At 35.9% G+C, this 23,438-nt stretch overlaps 1 protein-coding gene across 6 annotated transcripts in view; it reads left to right on the top strand.

The window, feature by feature from the left end:
* PLCE1 (phospholipase C epsilon 1) overlaps positions 1–23,438 on the top strand; it is a 167,047-nt gene that overhangs the window by 52,441 nt on the left and 91,168 nt on the right. For all 6 annotated transcript variants that reach the window (XM_069796616.1, XM_069796615.1, XM_069796619.1 and 3 more), the window contains exon 3: positions 18,546–18,834. In XM_069796616.1, the coding sequence (XP_069652717.1) occupies positions 18,546–18,834 (289 nt within the window). The remainder of the gene's footprint in view (positions 1–18,545; positions 18,835–23,438) is intronic.

Raw genomic sequence — 23,438 nt, 5'->3', positions numbered from 1 at the left:
ACTTCCACGTTGGCTCCTTCATCTATACTTTATCTAAAAGAAAATGGATTTGTAAGGCTGCTTATTTCAGTTCCTGCACTAGGAAAAATTCTCTTCCATCCACTTCGTGTTCCTCTGCGACCCTCTTAAAGTAGCATACAGTCACCCTTGGAATTTTTAGGTTTGCAAAAATTACTTGTGAAACAGGCCTTTCCTTTATAAATTGTGCCCCCTTGTGAAGAAATATGGTGGTTCGATAGAAAAGGACATCTCCAGCATTACAGCAGAGCAGTGTGCAGCAACCTCAGCAGTATGCTTGGGCACTGTTTCAAGAGGACACTAATTAGAAATAATCTTGTGTTTGTATAATTTGGCTCACAGTTATTTTTCCTATTAATCTGTATATTTTCTGCAATAATATGATTGTATTTGTAGCTTAGAGATGAGAAATCTAATGTGGGAAGAATTATTTTACTTATACTTACAATGAGTTTACATCATGCCAATGACATTATTTTCTGTATTTATAAATACATTTTAGAAATTAGTTAATTGCTAACATTGTAAAATATTTTTTCTATAAATTCATACAACACCAAGAGACTAAGGCAGTGCTTTCAGATAAATTTAGCATTGCATCATTTCATTTGCAGTAATGTAAACACAGACTCCAGTATGTCAGCAAAATTAAATATTAAATATTTCAGATTTTATTATCTGTGTGTCTGTGGTGAAACTAAAATGCTTATGGAGTTTTTACAATGAACAGATTTCCACTGACTGTTGGAAGAGTAGACTTGTAGCAGCTGCAGAGGTGATGCAGCACCATGTGAAATGCAGCGATGGGATTAAGATTTGGCAATGTACTACTTTTCTCTCCAGGCTCTTGGGCAGTCTCTGTAGACGAGGACAGACTGTCATCTTGTATTGCTGAAAGCTAACTTGCAGTTTTTGCTTGTGTCTGCTTGTTTCAATTTCTATACAATTTTGTCATTTTTCCTACCAGTTGATATGATACGGATATGGATATGGTGAAACACAAGGGGAAAAGGTATGGTTCATATACTATGAAATATAAAAAAGTTTTTCTTGCTGCAGGAATAACAGGAAGGCTTTCCTTCTTCAGAAAGAAGAATGTAGTGCTGCAGAAAAAGATATTCTTGGTATATTAAGCAGGATATTTTTTACTAGAACATGCTGCTTTTTCAGTCAGTACTTACCCTGCGGATGTAAACAATTAGTAATTTCTAAAAGTCTGTGTTATTTCCTTTTTATTTAAATTGGGCATACTGCATGTGAATGTTTACTAGCTCATTGTGTTTAATTTATTGTAAAGCCACTTACAGGATTTTAGTGCTTAAAGTTATAAAACGTGGATGAACTTCTTTCTACTTGTTTGCTTAATATTGGGTTCTAACTTTATAAATAAAGTAATATAATTACAGGCTTTTATTTTTCTTACCCTGTTGTTTTGATAAAATACTTAGACACAGTTAATGAAGTCGGCATTAAAACCCCCAATGAATACCTCACTGTTACTGTAAACTGATGAAGAAACATTGCATGTGCAGCAAGAATTTATAGAAAATGCTTGCTTGCTGTTTTTTAGTAAAGTATATTGAAATCATAAAGTGAGTATATAAGATTTGGGTTTTTGAATATTCATTATGAATGAAAGCAAATTCTGTACCTATCACTTCACCCAGTGTAATCACAGAAGAATGTTCAGTAGAAATATAATCAGGATGACATTTGATGATTATGTATGTTTTTGTAAATACTAAAAGTACTGTGTTGTCTTACTCTCCCATCATATGCACATGAAACTAAAATTACAAGCAGCTCACTACACACTAGTGACGATAGTGAGAGAATTGTTTCCTTTTCTCGAACATATGTTGTACTTTTAAATAGTAAAAAAAAAATATTGAAAATTATGTAATGTTCAAGTGTACTGGAATAGTCTTCCAGTAAAGTACTGTGTTTCAGGAATTTAAACTATGAACAGTGCTTTTGACTTGGCCCAAGCACTTTATTGTGTAGGTTGGTTAATGAGGAATCCAAGTACCTACTTGTAAAAATAACATAATAATGTTCTTTTTTTGTATGTAAGCTCTGATTATTAGTAAGAGTAAGTTGTGATGGTTATTCTTAATGAAAACAAACACTGTATCAACTTATTTCACTTACATAGCGGGAGGAGTTTTACCTCTCTGATGCTTTCATAGTTTAGTGTTGTAGCTTTACTATATTAAAAGCAAATAGGCTGGGAACATTATGACAAAGCTTTGAGGCAGTAAAGGGCCCACATATCTACTTTTTTCTTTGTGCTGCTATGAAGTGATAAAACAAAGGGTAACTGAAGGTTGATACATTATGAATAGTGTTAGAAGTCACATATGCTGTGATAATGTCTGGCAGCATTACGCTGTGGGACTGACTTTCCAAGGAGCCGAAAAAATGCATAGGGAGATAAAATTCCTGTTTTAAAGTGTGCACACAGTGATAAAAAAGGTGAGCTGTGGGATATACAGATATAACATATTATTAAATGACCATATTGATAAGTAGCATGTATGTGCCTATGGGCTTTCGCTGATGTATTAGTAAGTCCAGAGGAGTAATGACCTGTGAAGAAAGTAAATACACAGGTAGCCAGTCAGGAGAATAAAAAAAGAATGACTAGACTAAGATGTTAAATTACAGTCACATGTTTATCAAGTACATATTGAGGGTGCAGAGTTATCAAAACCATCTTAACTTAGTTTATGGAATAGTATTTATTGCCATCTTTACTCCTTCTTATTTCTCTATTAATTTTGAGAGAGGCTGTCATTTTTGTATCAGATATTTTAATAATACTAAACTAGTGCCCAAACTTTTAATCTTAAGTTTTGATAAGCAACTAAACTTCATTGCTTCACTTTCTGTTTTCATACAGTCTTTGATAGATGAATCTTCATAGGCATGTTTCATTGTAGAAGAATGTATTAGTGCAGCTTTGTAGAGTAACTTTGGAATATAAAGACTCAATTTTAAAATAGATTTTAGAAGTACATGTCTCAGATGGAAATTACTTTTTTTTTCACCATAGTATTGCCCTTTTCTATGCTGGTATTATAACAGGTTTATATATTTTATGTAGCTTTGGGGTTTGATGAGACCTCTGTTAATAAAGGCATACAAAAACTTTACCTTTCATGGGAATAGATTGTCCTTGATATGCTACTGAGAAAATAAGGGTCTGGAAATTATCTCTGCTTGTTTATTCTATGCTACGGCAAGGATCCATTAGATCGATATAATCTTTATAAAGGACTTTTTTCTGGTTTTTGTCCCTGATGCCGCGTCAAGTTCTTACCATAGCACTATTTGAACAAAAAAGGTTTCCTGCTTATTCTCACAATGATGCTACTGTGACAAAAATGATCTCTAAAGATCTTAACAGTGTACTTGTCAAGTTTAGAGTATTTGAGACTTCAGTAAAATGTTATGCTGCTACTAGAGTTTCATGGAAACATACAGCGCTTTCAAGCTTTTTCTGTCCTTCTAGGATAATCATTTAAAATGAGAGAGCAAACAACTATTTTTGCTTGGGGGTTAACCGAAACATCCACTACAAATTTTCCTTCCTCAAGTATTCCTCATGAATACTTTATTATGTACATGCAAACTTGGTGCAGTTAATTCAAAACAAATCTGTGCTCAGCTCTTCCAGAGCTATTGAGGGGCACTATTTCTTACTAAGGTGAAGCTTTTGAAAAAGTTTGAAAAATCCTAAATTGGGCATGTGTAATTATAGATAAATGAGTCAAAGTTTTTTTCAAAATTGGTGTGATGGTATGAAAGAGAAGCTTATAATGGGAATCTAAGTTTTATCCTTCATTTTGAGAGGTTAAGCATATACATAGGTCATTTATGCAGGTAACTCAGTGTAATATAATTGCCAATTTTTAAAAATCATTGCACTGAGCAGAGTGGCTATGAATTTTGGTAAGTAAGCTGTTGTATATACAAAGTTTAGTTGAAGCTAACGCTAAAGCAAAATAAATCTCATGGATGACTAAACTGTAGTCCCTGGGTCTGTAACAATCCCCAGAGAATAAGGAAAGTTAATTTAAAATATTTTTGTTCTTCTGGTCTGAAGCCAGATGCCTTAAATTCTGAAAATCAAGCCTCAAGTGACATTCCACTCCAGTGGAAAAAGAAAGGAGAACAAATACTCTGGTCCTGCAGAATCATCTTTGCTTCATTAACAATTAAAAAGTGTAATTTAAATACTGAACTAATGCTCTCTCATTCCCACTCCCTTGTTTGGTCACTCTCTTCCTCGTTCACTCTCATTCTCTCTCTTAAAACAAGCATATTTACTTTAAAAAAAAATCTTTTAACTGTGATGAAGGAATTAGAACCTTTGAATACTGCAGAAAATTAGATTCCATTTTGTGCATTTCAGGCAAGTAGAACTGAACTGGAAATAAAATTAATGAATCATTGTCCCATGTTTAGATCTTGGAATTGGCTTCCAAAACTCTATTTGGAGACAGCAAAATAAACCCATGGATTTTAATGTAATCATAGTGTTACCATCATCTAATCTTTTTAGTAGATTTGAATGAAACTCAAACTCTTCCAGTAACAATTACTTCAGTAAATACAGTTTTATTCTAGTATACAGTTGTCTTAATATGGCTATTAGTGTGTATTAGGTATCCATCATCAAAGTTGTGTCATAACATAAAAATATGATGTGAAAATTGAATGTACTGTGTTCTGCAGGACAGTTATTCAGTTTAAAGCAGCATTTGAACACACCAGCTGAAAAAAAGGAAAAGAAGAAATTATTTCTTCAGGTCACTGCATTGTGTATTACCTGTTCACGCTGTTGTCTTATCTTAAACTTTCCTAAACTTTAGCTACTTTCTATAGATACACCATGGTCTTCCTTAGCAGCTAATGACTAGGGAAGATGAATAGTGTTGAAGATCCTAGGATACTGATTCGAGATACCAACGTCAGTAAAATTGCTTCATTGTACTGTGCTGGATTATTGTGATTGCTTAGTTTTAGCCAAAAATTTTCTTCTAAGAATTTACAGGATAGCCCAAGAGAGCCCCTTTCTTGAGCCCTTTTTTCTTTTTTTTAAGGATTGTTTTTAAATGTTCATTGTGAGCAGTGATGAATGAAGACTTGCTTTTTATCAGTAAATTAATATTAAATGTGTCATTTAAAAATTAGGTTCAGAGTATCAATATATTGTTGTTACTTTGGGCAAGGAATAGTGCCTTTTCTATTTCTAGGTAACGAAAAAAACCCTTGAAGTGGAAAATGCCTCTTTATAGAACAAATGTATTTTGTTTCATGAAATCATGTTCTGTAGCCTGACCTAAAAGTCTATTAAACAATTCAGTCATGAAAACTCTGAGAATTTCCTGGCCCCTAAGTACTATCCAAAATAATCTTATAATTATTCATGTGACCCTATGAACCCAACAGCTGAAGTACAAGCAAACAAATAGGCATGGATTCAGTGTCTACAAAATTAGAAAATGAGAACTAGATTTCCTGTGCTAAGGAAAATGCTCCAAGTTGCTCTTTTATTAGCTGTATGCCATGGGTAGGATGCATAAATTTTACAGCTGTAGTAATATGCTTACTGATCTTTTACAACAATATCAATTACAATTGGTTGTAAATGAAAATATTTAGAGATACAGCAAGGTTCTGTTGCACTTTACATTTATGTAATACTTATGTTTCTGACTGTAGGTCTAAACTGTAGGCTGTTTCTGATAGATTTGGAAAGATCCACCTTTCAATATAAAACCACAATGTATAGTACAATAATATCCCAATATGAGTCTTTCTTTGATACAAATAATACTAGTGATTGTATAAATATGAAGACAGTTTTATTACATGTACTTCATCTTTGAGCTTTGACACGTTTACTCTGAGCCTGAGACCTTCATAAGCAATTCTAAGCAGTTTCTTTAGTCTCAGGCATGCAATATCGCACTGTGTAAAAACTGAATTAGCCAATGCTGTGAACTTTAACCCCTACCGTTGATTATCTTTTGACTTTTAATATCAGACACACAGGAATGGAATAGACTGTGTGCTTTCTGAATCAGTTATGTAAGTATACATATTAAAATAATATTTTAAAAGAACAGGTAAAGTCAGAGTTTTACAGAAGTAGTTACGGCTAGCTTTGGCAGATAGATATGATTGTAGAAAGAGGACAACAAACAAAACGTTTAAGGACTGGTGAGACATGGTCTTCAACAGCCATAATTTTTAGGTTTTCTGTTTGGTTCTTTCTTTTTAAGATGGTCTTGTTGACAGGAGATGTCTTAAGGTTTTTTCTGTACTGTGGGTTACCCCTCAAACTTGCTGTCAATTTGCAGTTCAGAAATATGCAACTAAGCTCATCTTTTGGAGTTGTTTAAATAATCAGTTCACATGTGTGAGGATGCAGTTATTTTTAAATGTATGAGTTCTGTGGAATCCTTTCCTCCAATGGGAAGATTATGGTTGTTAGTGAGGTACAAAACCATACAGATTTCTGCCTGTATCTGATGTGTGTGTGGGTTTTTGTTTGTTTGTTTCTTAGAGAAAATCTAGACTCGCTATTGCTCCACATACAGAATAATAGTTGAAAAGAGAGACATGTGGGAAAGGGGCTGTTGGGTTCCTCTGCATTGAATGCTTGGCATTCACCTGTCTGCAATGTGCCCGTCACACTGTCAGTGTTTCAGAAATGGAAAAGATGAACATAATGCCTGTTTGAAACCTTTAATGACCTAATTAAAGTAATTAATTTGTGTCTACCTTTGAAGAACGTAAGCCTTTAAGGATGTATTAAATAGAGTTTTCAGTGGCTTCTGTTAGTATTTCTTACTATTTTTTACTTGCATTTGGAAAGCTTTGAGATCCATTTTAATAGTACCATACCATTGCAGTTTGATGATCTAAAGATGTACAACAAAAGGTGGAATTTACAATGAAAATGTGCATTTCTCAAGTTGAACTTATTCAGTCATGGCACATTCAATATTCTAACATCTAAGCTGTTTGAATTATTTCAGTTTGCTTTCTGACATGGAGTTTGAATCCTAATTAGTGTCTATTTTAGATAATGTGCTTGGCTACAGTAAAACTTCTATTCTCTATTGAAAAGTTAACCTGCTAGTCTTTTTCTTGGTTTAAATACTTTTTATAGCACACCTGAGAAGTTTTATATGAATGGAATATCTTTGTTTCTCATCAGAGGTCTCAAAAGTCATTATGAAAATGTATTTTAAAAAAGTAATACGATTTTAGAACAGAAGTATGTGTGGTGCCTATACTTGTATGTTAAAAACTCAGTAGACAATTTTGAAAGCTGCTGACTTAAGAAACTCCAATCCACGTGATCAGGTGTTCAAAGACATGACCCACATCAGACTAGTAAAACTATCATCTTCTCAGTAAATAAATAAAGGTGTGCATTAGCTTAGTAGTTATGTTTAGAATAGGTAGTTATTTTTAGAATAAAGTTGAAATAACACAGATGTTTGAATAGAGTATATTTAATTTATTTAGTTACTAAGACAGCATATTGATTGTAAGTGAATTTGTTGATAAAAGTTTGGAGGAAGTAAATAAGCACTCATTTAGAAAATTAAAAGAGAATACTGGCTGCATGAGGAATTGACGAGTAGAACAGTCAACAGAAATTTAACTCAGAATACCAAGTTGAGAAGTTCTAGAAAAATATGAAAATTCTGATTTAAACTGAAGAATTTTACAAGAGAACTTAGTAATCAAATAATTAATAACTATTAAGAAAAATATTTTTTCACATATACTTTTGTGCCAAGAGAAATATATATAGCTGATCTGGCTGACCAGAAAGTGATATTTTTGGCCCTTTCTGGGTAAGATTACAGAAGTCTCTCTCACTGGCAAGGGCATTGTTTCACGTTGCTGAAAAGTGATGTGAAGAGCTCCTTTGTTGTGTTTGGTGTCATCCTTTCATTTCCTCCTTAATCAAATTGAAATTTCAAGTACTTACGAACAATCTTTCAAATGACAGTTAATTGATGTCTTTTGTCAGCCTCTGTTTTATATTTTAAGATGATTCTTCTTAGTAATTTGGATCTAAAGTGTATTACCTGCCATGAGAAGTAACAAGGACTATTTTACTATTCCTTCTCCACTGGACTGATGATTCTTTAAGCAGGATTTTCTGGGGTTGGAGATGCTGTGGTAAATCTGTGCCCCATTTATATCGCACTGCTCTGTCTGTCTTCCAAATCTGTGAAGTCCATCTTTCCTTTGGTAATGGCTTTAAAAATAATTAGTACTGTTACCTTACAGAAATGGAAAATTAGTAATAGCCACCAAGTTTTATCAAAAGTGAAGATGATGACTTGTCAGAAGTTTGGGCCTGCTGTTACAATTTCTGGTTGTAAGTAAATCCAACTCTCAAATGTATTTGGTTTTTTAAAACTGTTTCATCATTTTCTCATGATCACGAATGAAAAGATTTCCCTACTCAAGACATTGGTCATATACCAGAACTGAATGGGGATGGCTGATCTTATTTCTGAAGAATGTTGAGTTACATTTAGGGATTGCCTCTGCAAGATGGTTTCACCCTCATTAAATTCAGTTTCTGCTCCTTGAAATGATCTCATCCTTAACAGGATGCAATTCATAAGAAATATTGGCTGGTGAGGTAATGCACATTCTGTAATTGCAATTGAAGCTGTAGAAAGTTCACAGAACATCAGTTAATTAATATTAATATTTGGGCACATCTGCGCTTGTTCACTCTTTTGGCAACCTTCCAGCTGCCATCGATACCGCTCCCCATATTACCAGGGTGAACTCATCTGTTTTCCTGTGTGTCCTCTGCTACTCTGTGCCATGTTGCCCAGTTACAACTTACTGTGTGAAATTTGATACACAGCAAAAATTGCTGTGGACTAAGTGAGCGTTATTGCTCTCTAGCATGGTAGTCTGTCTTGTGCTCTGTCCTGGCACTGCAAAGATCCACATGTCCCTTAATCATTGAAGAGAGAGCGAAAGTTTGAAAAGCCTTTGGGAACAGACATTGCAACAAGAATATTGACAAAACAATTGCTGGAAGGGTGACTGAAGGGGACAGGTCACTGCAGTGTTTTATCTAAATTGTTAGAACCTGAAGCTCATGTACAGAAAAGCAAAGGAAAACATCTGGGCCTCCCACAGTGACGGTAACGCTAGACACTTAGAAAAGCTATGAGTGAATTAATTTGTCGTGAGTATGCTGGAAAAAGCTTTGACTCCTATGATGAAGAGGTACTTGAAGACCATTACTCCTTTCCTGTGATGTGTTCTTTCCTTCAGATGTATAAGGGGACTGGACAGACTCTGCTGCACGCACCTCATCTGCCAGTCATACACACCATGCCCCGGGGAGGGCAGCTTCCTTTTGACTCAGTAGATTTATTCCTGTTGTACGGAGAAAGTGATAGTATATGCTAGACTGTATCTTGGCATCGCATGCCACCCCCCCCACCCCAGTTTCTGCGCAGTGAGGGCATAACACACAGTGTTTGCCTTGACTCGCTGTCTGCAATTGCAAATTATGCAAGCAGAGATTTTTTTAAAAATCACAATCTTGTTAAATGCATTGAAAAATGCACCCAATGCAGAACCCCCCCCCCGCCTTACTTCATTTTACTGTATTTCCTTTCTTTCCTCTTTTAACTACTCCTTCTGTTGACTGCATTCAAAGCATCCTCAATGCAGTGACAGTTAAATTCTTTATACCTCAACTATTTACTCAGAAGTCTTCCCCTCTGTCTCTCCTGATGCTTCCATGCTGGTCTGCTGCTGCAGTAAACAAACCTTTCTATTTCCTTTGTTTTTAAAGTAGTTCCTGGTTTTCTTCTTTATAGTGTGCCAGGCAAAAGACGAACAACACCTGTGAACCACACTGCCCTGAATATGCCTGAACCACCCTAGAGTAAATAATGCATTTGTCAAGTACTGGGCAGAATTGTAGTGGTATTGATGACTCTGTGCATGTATTTCGAGCAAGGTTTTCTCCCTGCCCCCACTCCCTCAAGACAGCAGTATTCCTGGTATGTTATGAGGTACACTTCAGATTGCACCATGGCATTGTATGCTCTTATTTTATAGGCATTTTTTCAAAAACAAAACAGCTTTTCAGCAGTCTAGGGATATTTTAAGGAATTTTTCCATCACGAAAATTAGCATCTCAGCAGTCAAGATACTCTGTTTAAGCACCATGCGAAAATACATAGAGCCAAGATATGAGAAAATTAAGACGTAAAGAACACTGCTAACCCGTGATGTTCTGAACAGTCTTTGCACAGTTGCATATGTTTCACTGCAAATGTGTTTTTGTAGCTCAGGCTTTCTTGCTGATGAGTTGCTACTGCAGCTCTGAGATTACCTGCATACGGATCTCCGAGGCTATTCTTTGTCACCCTGACATGCTGTGGTGTATGGTGACCGTCACACTGTGCCAAAACAGTCCTTTACTGCTATTTCTTGAACACAAATGCAAACCTGCACCAGATGGCTGTGTTTCAGCAAAAGTTCTTCAGGTGATGACAGTTCTTTTTCTCCTGTTGGTAAAGCTGCAGGCAGGCTAGATGGCAAGTGCTATTGCTGAAACTGCTATCAGTTCTGCTTTGCGAGGCAGTCATTGGCTTGCAGAGCCAGCTGGAGGCTGACTTCAAATATATGTCCAAAACCTGTTGAGTATGAAGAAGGACGTCATAATATATAACTATTTTATTTTATTTTATTTTATTTTTATTTTGATCTGGGATCGTTGTTAATACTTGAAGAATGTTGCCTGTTAGCCAAAAAAGATTGATCATGAGATGCTGGGAAAGGATTTGTGGGAATTTTTGAGTTTGACCCCAACTTGCAAAACTGCATTGCTTCCAGATAGCTGTTTCCATATTTTCCAAAGTGCACCTAGGGAGAAACTCTGCAGTAGAGTGTCATGACAAACAAGAAATCAGAGAGTATCTTGGGATAGGTAGTGGATCTCACACAAATTTGAGTGGCAGTACAATTTACTAAAGCTTGTGGATGACTCTGTCATCATCCACTTCATCTTGAATGGTGTGTGCTTATTTGGTCACAGGCTTCCAAGTCCACCAAGAAGATAATGTTCTAACAGTCTGAATGTCTAGCTTTTGTACTCCAAACACTGAAAAATACTTACAAAAAAGCTCCAATTTCTCAAAAGATTTTCTGAAGGCCTCACCTATTTGAATGCTAAGATGAACAAGACACGTCAGTGAACAGAGCTAAGAAATAGTTCTGACAGAGCAGATCTTTCTGCTGTTCAAGAGCATCATCTCTACCAAACACAGTAGCAACATCCTTGAGCTTTGAACAACCTGCATAACTGTTTGAGAATGAGCCTCTGGCATGTCTTCTTGAGAATCTTAAGTACATGATAGAATGACAGGTATATACACTATTCTAGACATAACAGAAAATGCGTTCAGTGTTCAATGTATTTCAGTTCTCATCATTGACATGTAACCAGAAGTTGTTACAAGAGATTAATGTTTTAGAAAGTTCATGAATTAAAGATTTCCTCCTTCTTGAAAATCAGAGAAGTATACATACTAAACTTGTGGCACCCCATTCTTTTTCATCTATGAGTGTCATGTAGGGATGGTCAATCTTTGATCTTTTTGAGTGCAGAACATTTGCAGTGATATACATTTGAACCCAACACTTGGTCACCTCCAGTCTCTCCTGCTGTTATTTTCTTTAATTTTTTTAAATGTAATTTTGTAGCTGGAACACTTGAATCCATACTTAATGCATAATAACATGAAGCTTCTGTCCTGTAACAGATTAACTGTCCTGTAACAGACCAATGGTGTAAAATTGTCCAAAAAATATGGTAAATTTATCAATTTGTTAAGGAAAAAAAAAAAAAAAAAGAGTGTTTGTATAAGTTTGTAGTTTTGCCAAAGATTTGACTTTTTGCAGGGGAAGTTTGAGTTGGAATGAAGTTGAATACAGATGTTTGTTAACTTGCTGTTCAATATTAAATATTTTTTCTTTTAAGTATGCCTTTCATCTACATTTTCTTGCAATTTAAGTAAAATATTTTTCAAAATTTTAATGGGTGACTTTAGCAGTAGCGATAGAAAATACGATACAACCATTTTTTGCTGTAGCTTTTAAAGTTTTCTTTTAATAAAAGCGTTTTTTTCTCTTGACATTGCAAACATCCATCCATTCAGAATCTGATTTCTTGCTGTCATCTTAACCAAATTTTGTAGTGAATTTCTCTGCAGAGATGCCTGAGCTTTATGAGAACACAGAGAGGAAGTTGATGAAGGAAGCACTGTAACTAGATTCTGTAGAGCTGTAAGCAACAAGCATGCACAAGCAAGTGAGCCTTCTCAGAAATGGGATATCTGGCAAACACAGTGCTGAGAAACTGGTAATTTGTTTGGACCTAGCTTAGGTCGGAAAGCTGCAGTGCTTTTCCGGACCTGGCCTTCAGAGCATTGTCCAAGTGTCTTTGTACCTGTAATGTTTACTCAGACTAGATAATTGTAAATTATGTGGAGAACTGACTGTACAAAATAGTGTGATTAATTTCTATTTTTGCACAGCAGGAATTATTTTGAAAATATGAGCTAGATTAAAAACAAGGTCTGTAATTATTCTATATTGGCTTAGAAATCTGTATGAGTTCACATGACCTGACTTTAAATCCCAGATCAGTGGCAGACCTTTTTTCATAGATTGGTCTGATTTTCAGCATTTCTGCAGATCCCAGTTGACAGTTGTTTGTTCCAGGATCTTTGAAAATCAAACGATTAGCAACTTAGCATTGTTCGGAGAGTAATTAAATGACTGTTTCTCTCACAGTGAACTAGATCAAGGGCTAAATGTTAAAAATAATTATGTCCAAAATGGCTTTTGTGTTTGTAGCTAAAAGAAATGTCCCTCAGGCTATGGCCTCACTCTTGTTTAAACAGAATAATATTGGGTGGTATTTTGAGATTAATAAGATGAACAGTTTTTCAGTAAGAATGTTGGGAAAAGTAATTTATTAATAGAAATTTCATTAGGAAATTTGTTTATTTCCACTTTTACAATAATACCATTTTTCCAAAAGGTTATAATAGTAAGGAGTAATAGGAGAATATTCTTTCATTTTTATTTAATGCCACCACCGCCCCGACCCCACGACATCCTTGGAAGAAAATGACCAGTGACAAGTGCTGGCTCTAGGTAGGCAACATCTTTACAAAAAAGCATTTCTTAATCTATTCTGCATTTGTACTTTGGCAGTGATCTTAAGATGTCACGGGCTAATCAGTGCATGTATGGTCATAACCTGAATGAGATAAATCTGAGAAACCCCAAGATCCTTCAGAAAATTATGTGACTATCAGCATCACCTGTTCTTTAAATTTTATTAAAGAAATGCTCCCAAGTGTGATGCTGGAGTGCCATTTTGGAAGACATAAAACTGAAGTATTGTCTAACTATGCATTAATGTCTGATTCTTTTGTTCTGAGCAAATTCTCATTCTGATAAGTGTGTTTCCTCTTTCAGCCCCCCTCTCCTCTACCCAAGTTCCCTTTACATATTCCTTTCTTTCTGCCCAAGGTGCTTTTTTCATAGTAGACTGCTGTCATATTCCATGGTATAGATGCTTGAGTTACACTATTGTGGAATAAATACATATAAAAGCAATTGGAACGGTCCTTGGTCATGACTTCCAAGAGATCACTGTTAGCTTCGCTTGGTCCATATTAATGAGGGTTTTCTTTGGAAAAAACTGTAGTGCCAAAATGAAAAATCACCATCAGAATTTACTCATTTTAATGAAATTTTTCTGGGAACAGAACAAAGTTGGAAAGAGCAGCATTTCCTGTGATGTTATTAATTGCTTTTAGGCTTGTATGTTCTGTAAAACCTTCCTGTTTTCAAAGGAGATATTTAAGTGATCGTCAAGACATACTGTCCTGAGAGTTATTACTTGCTAATATACCATTCTGGTTTACAGACATTTAAAATTGCTTTAAAAATGTGCAACTAATGAAGGCTTTGTGTCACAGGGCATGGGCTGTTGGCAGCCCTCTATAATAGAAAAACACTCTGTAGGTAAACAGCCAGGAAATCAGAGTGGAATGCATAGTAGCAACCGAGCATATGTGTGTATATATATATAATACCTCCTACATTGCAGTGTTTCGTTTTGATCATTCAGGATATATCGATGGAGGTTTTTAGAGTTTGGACAGGTGCTGGTCAGAAGCAATGCAGTGAATTATTAAAGCCCCATTAGGGCCTGTTTTCTGTTATTTTTATAGTGTAGTAGCAATAAACATAATTTTTCATGGCTGTTCTTTACAATGAACTTTTGGGGTACACATATTCTTTATTATTATAATAAACTTAGAGAAATTAAGCCTGCTTCTTAATAACAGGAATCTTTGGTCTGTTCTTAATTCCAGTTTCTGGGTTTCATATGTGCCAAGCAGCTGCTAGATGTTTGGCAAAATGATAACATGCACCCAACTTCTAAGCTAAATACCTGAGGCAGAAAAAATATGAAAAGAGAAACAAATAAAAGATTACAGTAAAAAGGAAGAGATACATGTAAGTTTACATAAGAAATCAGAACGATTATTTTTGTGAACTGCTATATCCAGTATTTCCAGTACAGCAGCACCCACGAACTCCAGCTTCATTTTGGGGGAATATCTGTCATAAACTGTAGGACTAAGAATGGCTATGGTGTTTAGGTTTCTGCCACTTCTATGTAGTAAACCTACAGTAGTGTGCGTGGAGAAAAAGACATAATGCACTTTGCAATTGTAGTGATGATTAAACAGAAGAAAAGATTATAAGAGAAAAATACGGAATAGTTTCAAGGCCAGCATGACTTACTTGTTCTTATAGTTATTTTTAAAGAATATCTTAAGAAAATATGTCTGTTGTCACTGTAAGAAAGTTTTATTGCCTGAAGGTTATCAACAAGTTAACTTGCAGATACCATTTTAAGTTACTAGAAGCAAAACTGAGTTTTTTTTAAAGTAAAGTTTTGATGATTTATTGCATATGTTATTAAGAGTTGAAAAATCTATTTGTTTCCATTTATTTTCCAAATATGGACTTGGCTGTAAAACTACAAGGATGGAAATCTGCCTGAATTTAATTTTATTTTAATGCTAATTTTCATTTTTGAGTTGGAGGACATGTTTTTCTTCTGTAGTAGTCTGGAAAATTTTATGTTGCAAGTAATTTTTATTTTCATTTTACTTACTATTAAAATCTCTTTAAAAAATAGAAGAAAGTAAAAATCTATCAAAGCCATAGTATACTTTCATTGGAATACTGGTGTATTAGTATATGGAGTTACCTGTTTCAGCTCATTTCTTATTTTAAAAGTATTGTGGGGAAAAAAAAAAAGATAAAAAATATTAGAATTTGTGCTTTTATTGTCTAAAGTAAATCTTGAGATACTATAACTGCATATAAATTTTACCATTTACATGTGTGCTCGTTACAGTGGTATAGATAAGAAAGTTCACCCTAAACTCCTTGTAAGTGTCAGTACTTTGCACTACTTAAAAAGAAATTTGAAGTACATTTAATATTGCAATGCTTTTAGATCCAGATACTGTCCTCAGTTTCTTGTGAATTACTGCTCGATATGTAGTATGTGAGATACTGCAGCATCAGACTGCAGATGACTGAAATCTTTGATCTGATGTGGAAGGCAAAAGTGAATCAGGAGCGATACGCCCTTGTGAATCATTGTTTTTTGACAAGTAGACGTCAGTTTAGTGCTGCATTTTACTCTTTTTTGGTTCACATTCATTGTTAATTACAGTAATCATTCTTTGGTAGTGATATAGGTCAATATAACTACATCTGCCAGGATGAACTGTAAGCCCTGGCTTGGAATCAACATTTTTGTCTCCCAGGCAAGATTAAGTTCCCCCAATTGTCTGGTACAATCTCACTGAAAGGTGTTTTTCCCTATCAGTTACCTGAGGGATATGTTCCTATTCTGATTGTTTCAGTTCTTTTCAGTGGCTGGTAAGTATACACATTGTAAGTCTGTATTTTTTTGTACATGCATCTGTGTGCAGCAGAAGTAACACATTCAGAGCTTTAACACATCAAAACAAACAGTATTTGAAAATACTGTTATGTGAAGCGCAGAGTCTTTGGAGACAGCTAGTGCCCTGAAGTCTACTTTATACAAAAGAGATTAACACAATTATTCTATGTATAATCTCTCCAGCAAAACACTGTCGCCTGTTTCTGTCAACAAATGGTTTCTTTGCTTTGGCAGCTGAAAGAAATTTTAGTTGTGTAGGCCTTTGTATGTTGTAGAACACAATTTAAAAAATATTTTGGAAGGTAACTGCAGTTTCGGGAAGTTAAATTATTTTCATTAACTAAATATTCTTTTAAACAAGGTAAAAAAACTAATGTCTGCTACGTGTGACACTCATAATCCATGCATAAGGCAGCTTCACTATTTTACAGTACACCTTTTGGAAGGGTGTGTCATAAGCACATCTCCACTGTTCCTTGCAGACACTTACCTGATTTAAAGGTATGCATATATCCTATTCAGATAACGCACAGTTGAAGAGTGTATTTTCTTTCTGAATAAAGGTGGAGATGAGCAGTGTTCTTACTGAGAGTCTGAGAGTCCATAAAACTGTTGTATACCAAAGAAAAGAAGATAGAGAGGCTTAAGTAAAGGCTTAATATTTCTAAAAGCCTGAGACCAAATAAATTTTGGAAAATTTGCAGGGAGAGGAAGCAAAAAGATACTGCCGCATTTCACTGTGTAATGAATCACAGAAGCCATATTTCTAATGGAATTGAGTTATAAAAGTCCTTGTCAACATGTGAAAGACTTTTTTTTTATATATTAATAAATGTCAGTGCTCTTTTTCAAATCATTGAATTACATTACTAGTTAATAAATTGTTACATTTTGAGTAAAATTTTACTGTTTTCCCCAAGAAATTGTTAATACAAAAACTACAGCTAAGAGAAGAAATATGTACTTTAATAAATATTGCATTGTATTTGATTTTCTGGTTTATGGCAAAAAATAAATAAGAAGTAAAAATTTGCCAAATTTTGAATTTAGTAGCTGAATCAAAGCTTCTGCTATTCTCAGTTTCTTTACCTGGCTGAAAGAATTACATCATTGTTCACAACTTCTGTTTGTAGAGGGTCAGATACCTCATGGGAGCAGGGCATTCGAACCCTCCTCACTTACCTGGCAGGGTAAATGCAGGTCTTAGGGCAGAAGTGGATGTGTGTGCAGATCCCCGTGCTGGGAGCCACTTCCCTCCTTGGTTACATGGCAGGCACGTATGTGTCCTGTGGTGAGGGTGCCGGTGCCTCTGACATGTGGCACGCACAGACTGTGCAAACAGTTTCTTATCATTTGACTGAGCGCATGTGTGCTTGCGTCATAGGACTGGATGCGATCTCTGCCGTGTTGATGGATAGCTGCATTTTGTTTATATGTGGGGAAGGATGGCAACAAGAAACAAGCCATTACTCACAAAAACAGTCATTAAGACATCTGCTTATTTCTTGTGCACATCTAAGGACTGGTGGGGAACAACCCCATGAAAATTGTCTCAGCACCTGTTCTGGTAACAGTTATAATGACCTTTCCCTATGTTAACTTTTAGTTTGGTAGTTTATACTTTGTAATTACAAAGCACAGGTCATTGAGACGAATTATTAATGTTAATCAGTAAGTCAGCATACAAGAATGCGAAGAACCAAGTCTCTCCTTGTATACTAAATGAAAAGATTTCTTCCAGATTCTTGCTTTGATAATTAGACTCTTACATAAGCAAACATTACCTAGTTGTTATGCTGCAGTCTGAAGTTCATTAGTGTGTTAGCACAAATATTGGAAAAAAGAGTACTAAACCAATATTAGGTAGAAGACCTGTGTGTAGGCTGGAAGTAATGCAATGAATGTGACACCAAAACATTTTGAAAGATTGCTCACAGTGATTAAAGCCATTTCTGTTTGCAAAGACCCGCCCCGCTCAGCAAGAAAAAGTGCAAACCCTGAGTAGACCTGTTTTTCTGCTACTGATATCTGTAAGATTTTACTGAAAGTACAGTACATTCAATAGTCTTATAAATAGTTTTGTGTATATTCTTTATTTTAAATGTTGACCAGATGTATTGATGTGGCATTTTTTTTGTCTAATGGTGATCCTTAACACTGATTTTCATTAGAATGTTTTTAACCATAGGTTGAAAGCCAGAATGCCATCTTATTTAAATAGCTTGTTTGGAAACCCAACTCAAAATCTTCACAAATCAGTTTTGGATTCATAGATATTTCAGGTTTAATGCATAAATGCAGTATTTTAATTTAGTGCCTTTTTGCAGAGGCTGTTGAACTTTACAAGAAGTCATGCTAGTTTGGAATTTTTTGATGTTCAGTTTATTATCTTAAGCAAAGGAACTAACAGTTTATGCTTTTGCATTCTCCACAGATCTTCAATACAGTGAGAGAAGAAGCAGCAGCAGAAGATATTTTTGAATATTTTCCTCACCTTCTGAGAAAGCTCCCAACGTTTGATACAGACTGTATATGCAAAGCTGATGGTTTTTGTATAAAACCATGTGTAACAGGTGCTTACTGTCAATATCGTGCCACTTCACAGAGGACTGCACTCTCTAACTATATAACTGGTGCTTTACTAGAAGCAACTACATCATTAGGAGCAAGAAGTGGTCTTTTAAATATCTTTGGAGGCTCAACTGGAAGAACAATGCTTAAAGGTAATGAAGATTTAATTTTTTAAACCCTGTCCACTTCAAGTATAGAGTATATTGCAGAATATAGGGTGTATTGCAAAATATATAATACTAGATAATATTCTGTAGTTTATATACTCATATATGAAGTTAACAGATAAAAAAGATTTTCATGTTTTCAAAGATTTTCCTTTGCAATCATTATGTGTCACAATGATTAGCTATGTTAGTTTAATAAAGTAAAAATGCATGCAAAACTGAAAAGATTCTTATTACAAAACAGACAGCTTTTCAGGTGTTTTTTGTTTGTTTGTTTTGTTTTTTTCTTTTTAAAAACATTCTTGTCTGCATCCAAATTAATACCTAAGCCGCTGTTGTTAGGGTGTTCCTTTTTGTAGTATTTCTCATTTACCAAGTGTTCCTGCTCATAGCCTGACTTGGTTCAGGACTTGAGAAAGGAGTATATACTCTACTCAGTTATTATTGTTGTCATACAACTAGCTGTCAGCATAGCACTGCGTGGTAAGTACGTTCAATTCATTATTGATTTATTGTTCGTCTTCTCCTGGATCTGTCATCTTTCTCGTCCTGGATCATTTCAAATAACGTGGGTGTTGCCTTTGTGGAAAATGCCTATTGGAGAATGGATGTTACATACTAACTTACCATGCTGATCATCTTCCTCTGCAGTAAGAATACATTATGTGATTTAGTTTGGTCAGTTTTGGAAGTTAAACAAGACAAAGACATTCTTGGTACAAATTCATTGCATTAAAACAGGGTTTTGTACAGAATAGTAAATGTATTTTAAATTCATTTTTAATTAATGCCTAGAATATTTCCTAAGGTACTCAAGCATTTGGGGATTTATCATCATCTGATATACTGTAACAAAAGGATGTAGTATTTCAGTTGTACAATTGTAGAATTGATGCATGTGGATAATACAGCTTGCCCAGGAATATGACAAAATCAGTACAGAATTCTCAGTGCAGTTCCTTAACTAGTACAGATACTGACCTCAATTTTACAGGTAAATAGTTATATAGTTTGTGCTCAGATCAGGTTGTCTTATTTTTATCCCAAAGTGGTCCTTTCTAGTTTTAATTAGTCTCTCTTTAGATGAATCAAATGGCAGAGAGAGGCACTAAAATGGCATGAGAACAACAGGTACAGTCGGCCACTGCAGCATCTGAGTGAATTTCAGTAGTACGCTGAGCAACATTACTAAGCTTCACATACACTTATCATCTGTGAGAGACAGAGACATGCACAGTACAGTGTCCTATTTTGGTAGGGTTTTTCCTTTCTATTTTGTTTCGATTTTATTTGTTCTGGGGAGATGAGTGCTTTAGAAAGATAAACACGTACATTCCTGCGACAGCTCTGGAAAGCAAGGTTAAAAGAACTGAGTCATGTACTTGGTGGTGTGGTGTGGTGGACCCTCCTCCTACAGAGTGGGAGAAGAGAGCACAGGGTTTTGATGCCCCAGACCTGATTGAGACTCTAAGGATGCTCTGTCCCCTGAGTACAAATGTCAGCCTCCCATGGGGCATGTTGCTGCAGTGCCCAAAAAGCCCAGCTGGCGACTGTCATTGTAGAGCTGCAGGCTCCGACTGAGTTCTGAACCTGGAAGCAGCAGCAGTAATTAGCTCAGGCTCACCAACATGCTAATATGGCTGTATCTTTTTACAGAGCCTGAGCTAGTGACTGAACATGTATGTTCTGTGTACCAGCACACTTTGCACTAGTTTGGGGATCTCTGTGGTGCCTGTATTACGTGGTGTATGCTTCTGTTGTTGTATTCTAAGCCCAAGGATGTGCGACCTTAAAGAAAAGGCCAAGATCTTGAACTTGATTTGCAGTTCCACAGACAACCTGTGTAGATAGTAGAGATTTGATTTACTGTAGCGGCCTAGGTATGATTTACTGTATTGGTCTCTGTTGAGGAAGAGATGTGCTGCAGCTTTAGGATACTGAAGTTTTCTGAATGTGGAAGGTTCATGTTCAGGTATTTCATGGTGATTTAATATATCTGAGAAATGAGAAAGGTATCAGTAACAGAGTCCTCTCTAAAAACATTTACAGAATATTATTTGGTGATGTTATTAACTGAGACATTAGCATTAGCAAGGAAGCCAACAGTATTTTAAATTCAGAGCTGCAGTTATTAATGGGTGTGTACCTTTTAAGAAGGAAAGTTGTCCTGTCCCTGCAGATTGATAAAAAGCTTATTTTGATCTGTCTGACATCCTCCCTTACTGCTGGATTTAACTTCAACGGTAAGCTAAACTCTTCTAAACCTGATAACTTTTAATTGACACTGATGACAACTCTGTTGTAAAATGCAATGGAGTATTTATCACAGGGTACAGCATGTCATCGGAACACTTCACTTAGTAGTTGTTTGGAGGTGTTGAAAATGGAATATATTGATCCTGGTGTGGTTTAATACTTGTTGTGGTTTAACCCTGGTAGGCAGCTAAGCACCATGCTGCTGCTCACTGTCGCCTCCAGTGGGATGGGGGAGAGAATCAGAAGGGTAAAAATGAGAAAATTCATGGGTTGAGATGAAGACAGTTTAATAAGTAAAGCAAAAGCTGTGTGCACAACCAAAGCAAAATAAATAATTCATTCACTACTTCCCATAGGCAGGCAGATGCTTAGCCCTTTCCAGGAAAGCAGGGCTTCATCATGCATAACGGTTGCTTGGGAAGACAAACACCATCACTCCGAATGTACACCCTTCCTCCTCTTTATGCCAGCTTTTATTGCTGAGCATGATGTGATACGGTCTGGAATATCCCTGTGGTCAGTTGGGGTCAGCTGTCCCGGCTGTGTCCCCTCCCAACTTCTTGTGCCCCCCCCAGCCTCCTCGCTGGTGGAGTGGGGTGAGAAGCAGAAAAGGCCTGGACTCTGTGTAAGCACTGCTCAGCAGTAACGAAAATATCCCTGTGTTACCAACACTGTTTTCAGCACAAATCCAAAACATAGCCCCATACCAGCTACTATGAAGCAAATTAACTCTGACTCAGCCCAAACTGTTACAATAGTGAAGGTGATATTTCCATCAGCACTTGTGGTTTGTAGCCCTCCAGAAACAGTTCAAACTGTTGTGCATTTGGTCAGGGCCCTACCAACCTTTCGCAGACAAGATAGCAGTATATGTAAGTTAAGAGTGTCATGTGTTGCAGAGAGACCAGGGAGATGAAAATAAATATTTGCTTTGACAGTCAGAGGTTTTGAGTGCCCATGTAGTAATTTCAGTGCTGTGCACTGCTCTGAAGTAGTATCAGCAGCAGGAGATTAGCATTATGTCTTTTTAGGTTGGGTTTCTTCATGTTGCTCAGCCTGCTGAAGAATGGAGGGAAGACCCCTTCTCTGATTTTGTTTTTACTTTTTTGATCAAGAATAGCAAATGTTTCTTGTTATTGTGTTTCACAAGCTGTGATTTTCAAGTGTTGGCTTGCTTCCATAAAATCTTCAAGTATAGGTTCTCAGGTCTTTGTATTTAATTTATTTATTTTTCAACTTTTGTTTTAGAACATGTCTAACAGTTCTTCCTTTAAAATTGTACTTGAAAAAGGATTTGCAGTGTAGGAAGATGTCACAGTACAATCGAAGGTCCAAGCATAAAGGTCCCGATGGAAGTGCAGGAGAGCACTGATGAGATGTTTGTTTCTTTCAGATAGAAAGAAATTACAGATGTCTGGTTTATGTGGGATAGTGCAGTGTAGAGACACTCAACCTGTTGCTGACTCATTCAGACCCTAACTGGAGTATTTTCATGATGCAGCGAAATCTCCTATAGTAGTTGGTTTGAAAACAATATAGGCAGTCCCAGTTAATAACCCTTCAAAATATGACCCTTTCTGGTGATGGCAGTAGCTGAGATGGTGGTAGTTTGAGTATCATTGCACCATACTTCACTATACAGAAGTAGGCATGCCCAAAGGCAGCAATTATATTGATTACTTGAAATAAGTAAAAGGAATCACTAGCAAATGAAAATGTGAACACCAATAGCATTGACATAGCTGGAACTAGAATGCATGATGAAAACAAAAGGTTATATAAATTTATTTTAAAATGTCTTCAAAAGTAATTTGCAATGTTATATAAGCATAAATAAAAGAATTGTTGAACTATCTACTGTTCTGCCACTCAGAAATTTGGACTGAAACTTCCCTTGTGTCCTATAAATGTTGTAATACCTAAAAACATTGTAAATAAAAACTGAAAGAAGCGGTGAATAATTATGAAGTAATTATAGTAAAACATTTTTGCGGTGGATCCAGTTCAATAGATCTTTACCTTGTAAACATGCGCTACATAAAGGTGCTATTGAAGACTTTTGCTGTATTGCATGTTACTACTTACAGCGTTAGACAATGACAAATACTCTTGCGTATTAGAGTAAAAGTTTACACGTCTGAGGCTCTGAACTGATAGTAAGTGGCAATGCCAGCATCAGCTTTAATCACCTCTCTCTCCTTTCTGGGTTCTTGTTCCTAGAAACTGATTTCACTTCAGAAAATCCTGTAAAAGAGGGGAACAATAAGGGGCAAAGTCACCTTGGCCTAGTATTGCCACCGAGTGCTTCATTTTGTCAAATCACATCCTGAGTT

The sequence above is a fragment of the Haliaeetus albicilla genome, chromosome 11, assembly GCF_947461875.1.
Source record: "Haliaeetus albicilla chromosome 11, bHalAlb1.1, whole genome shotgun sequence".
Taxonomy (NCBI): Eukaryota; Metazoa; Chordata; class Aves; order Accipitriformes; family Accipitridae; genus Haliaeetus; species Haliaeetus albicilla.
Note: the sequence above shows the minus strand (reverse complement) of the source record. Positions and strands in the feature narration are given on the sequence as shown.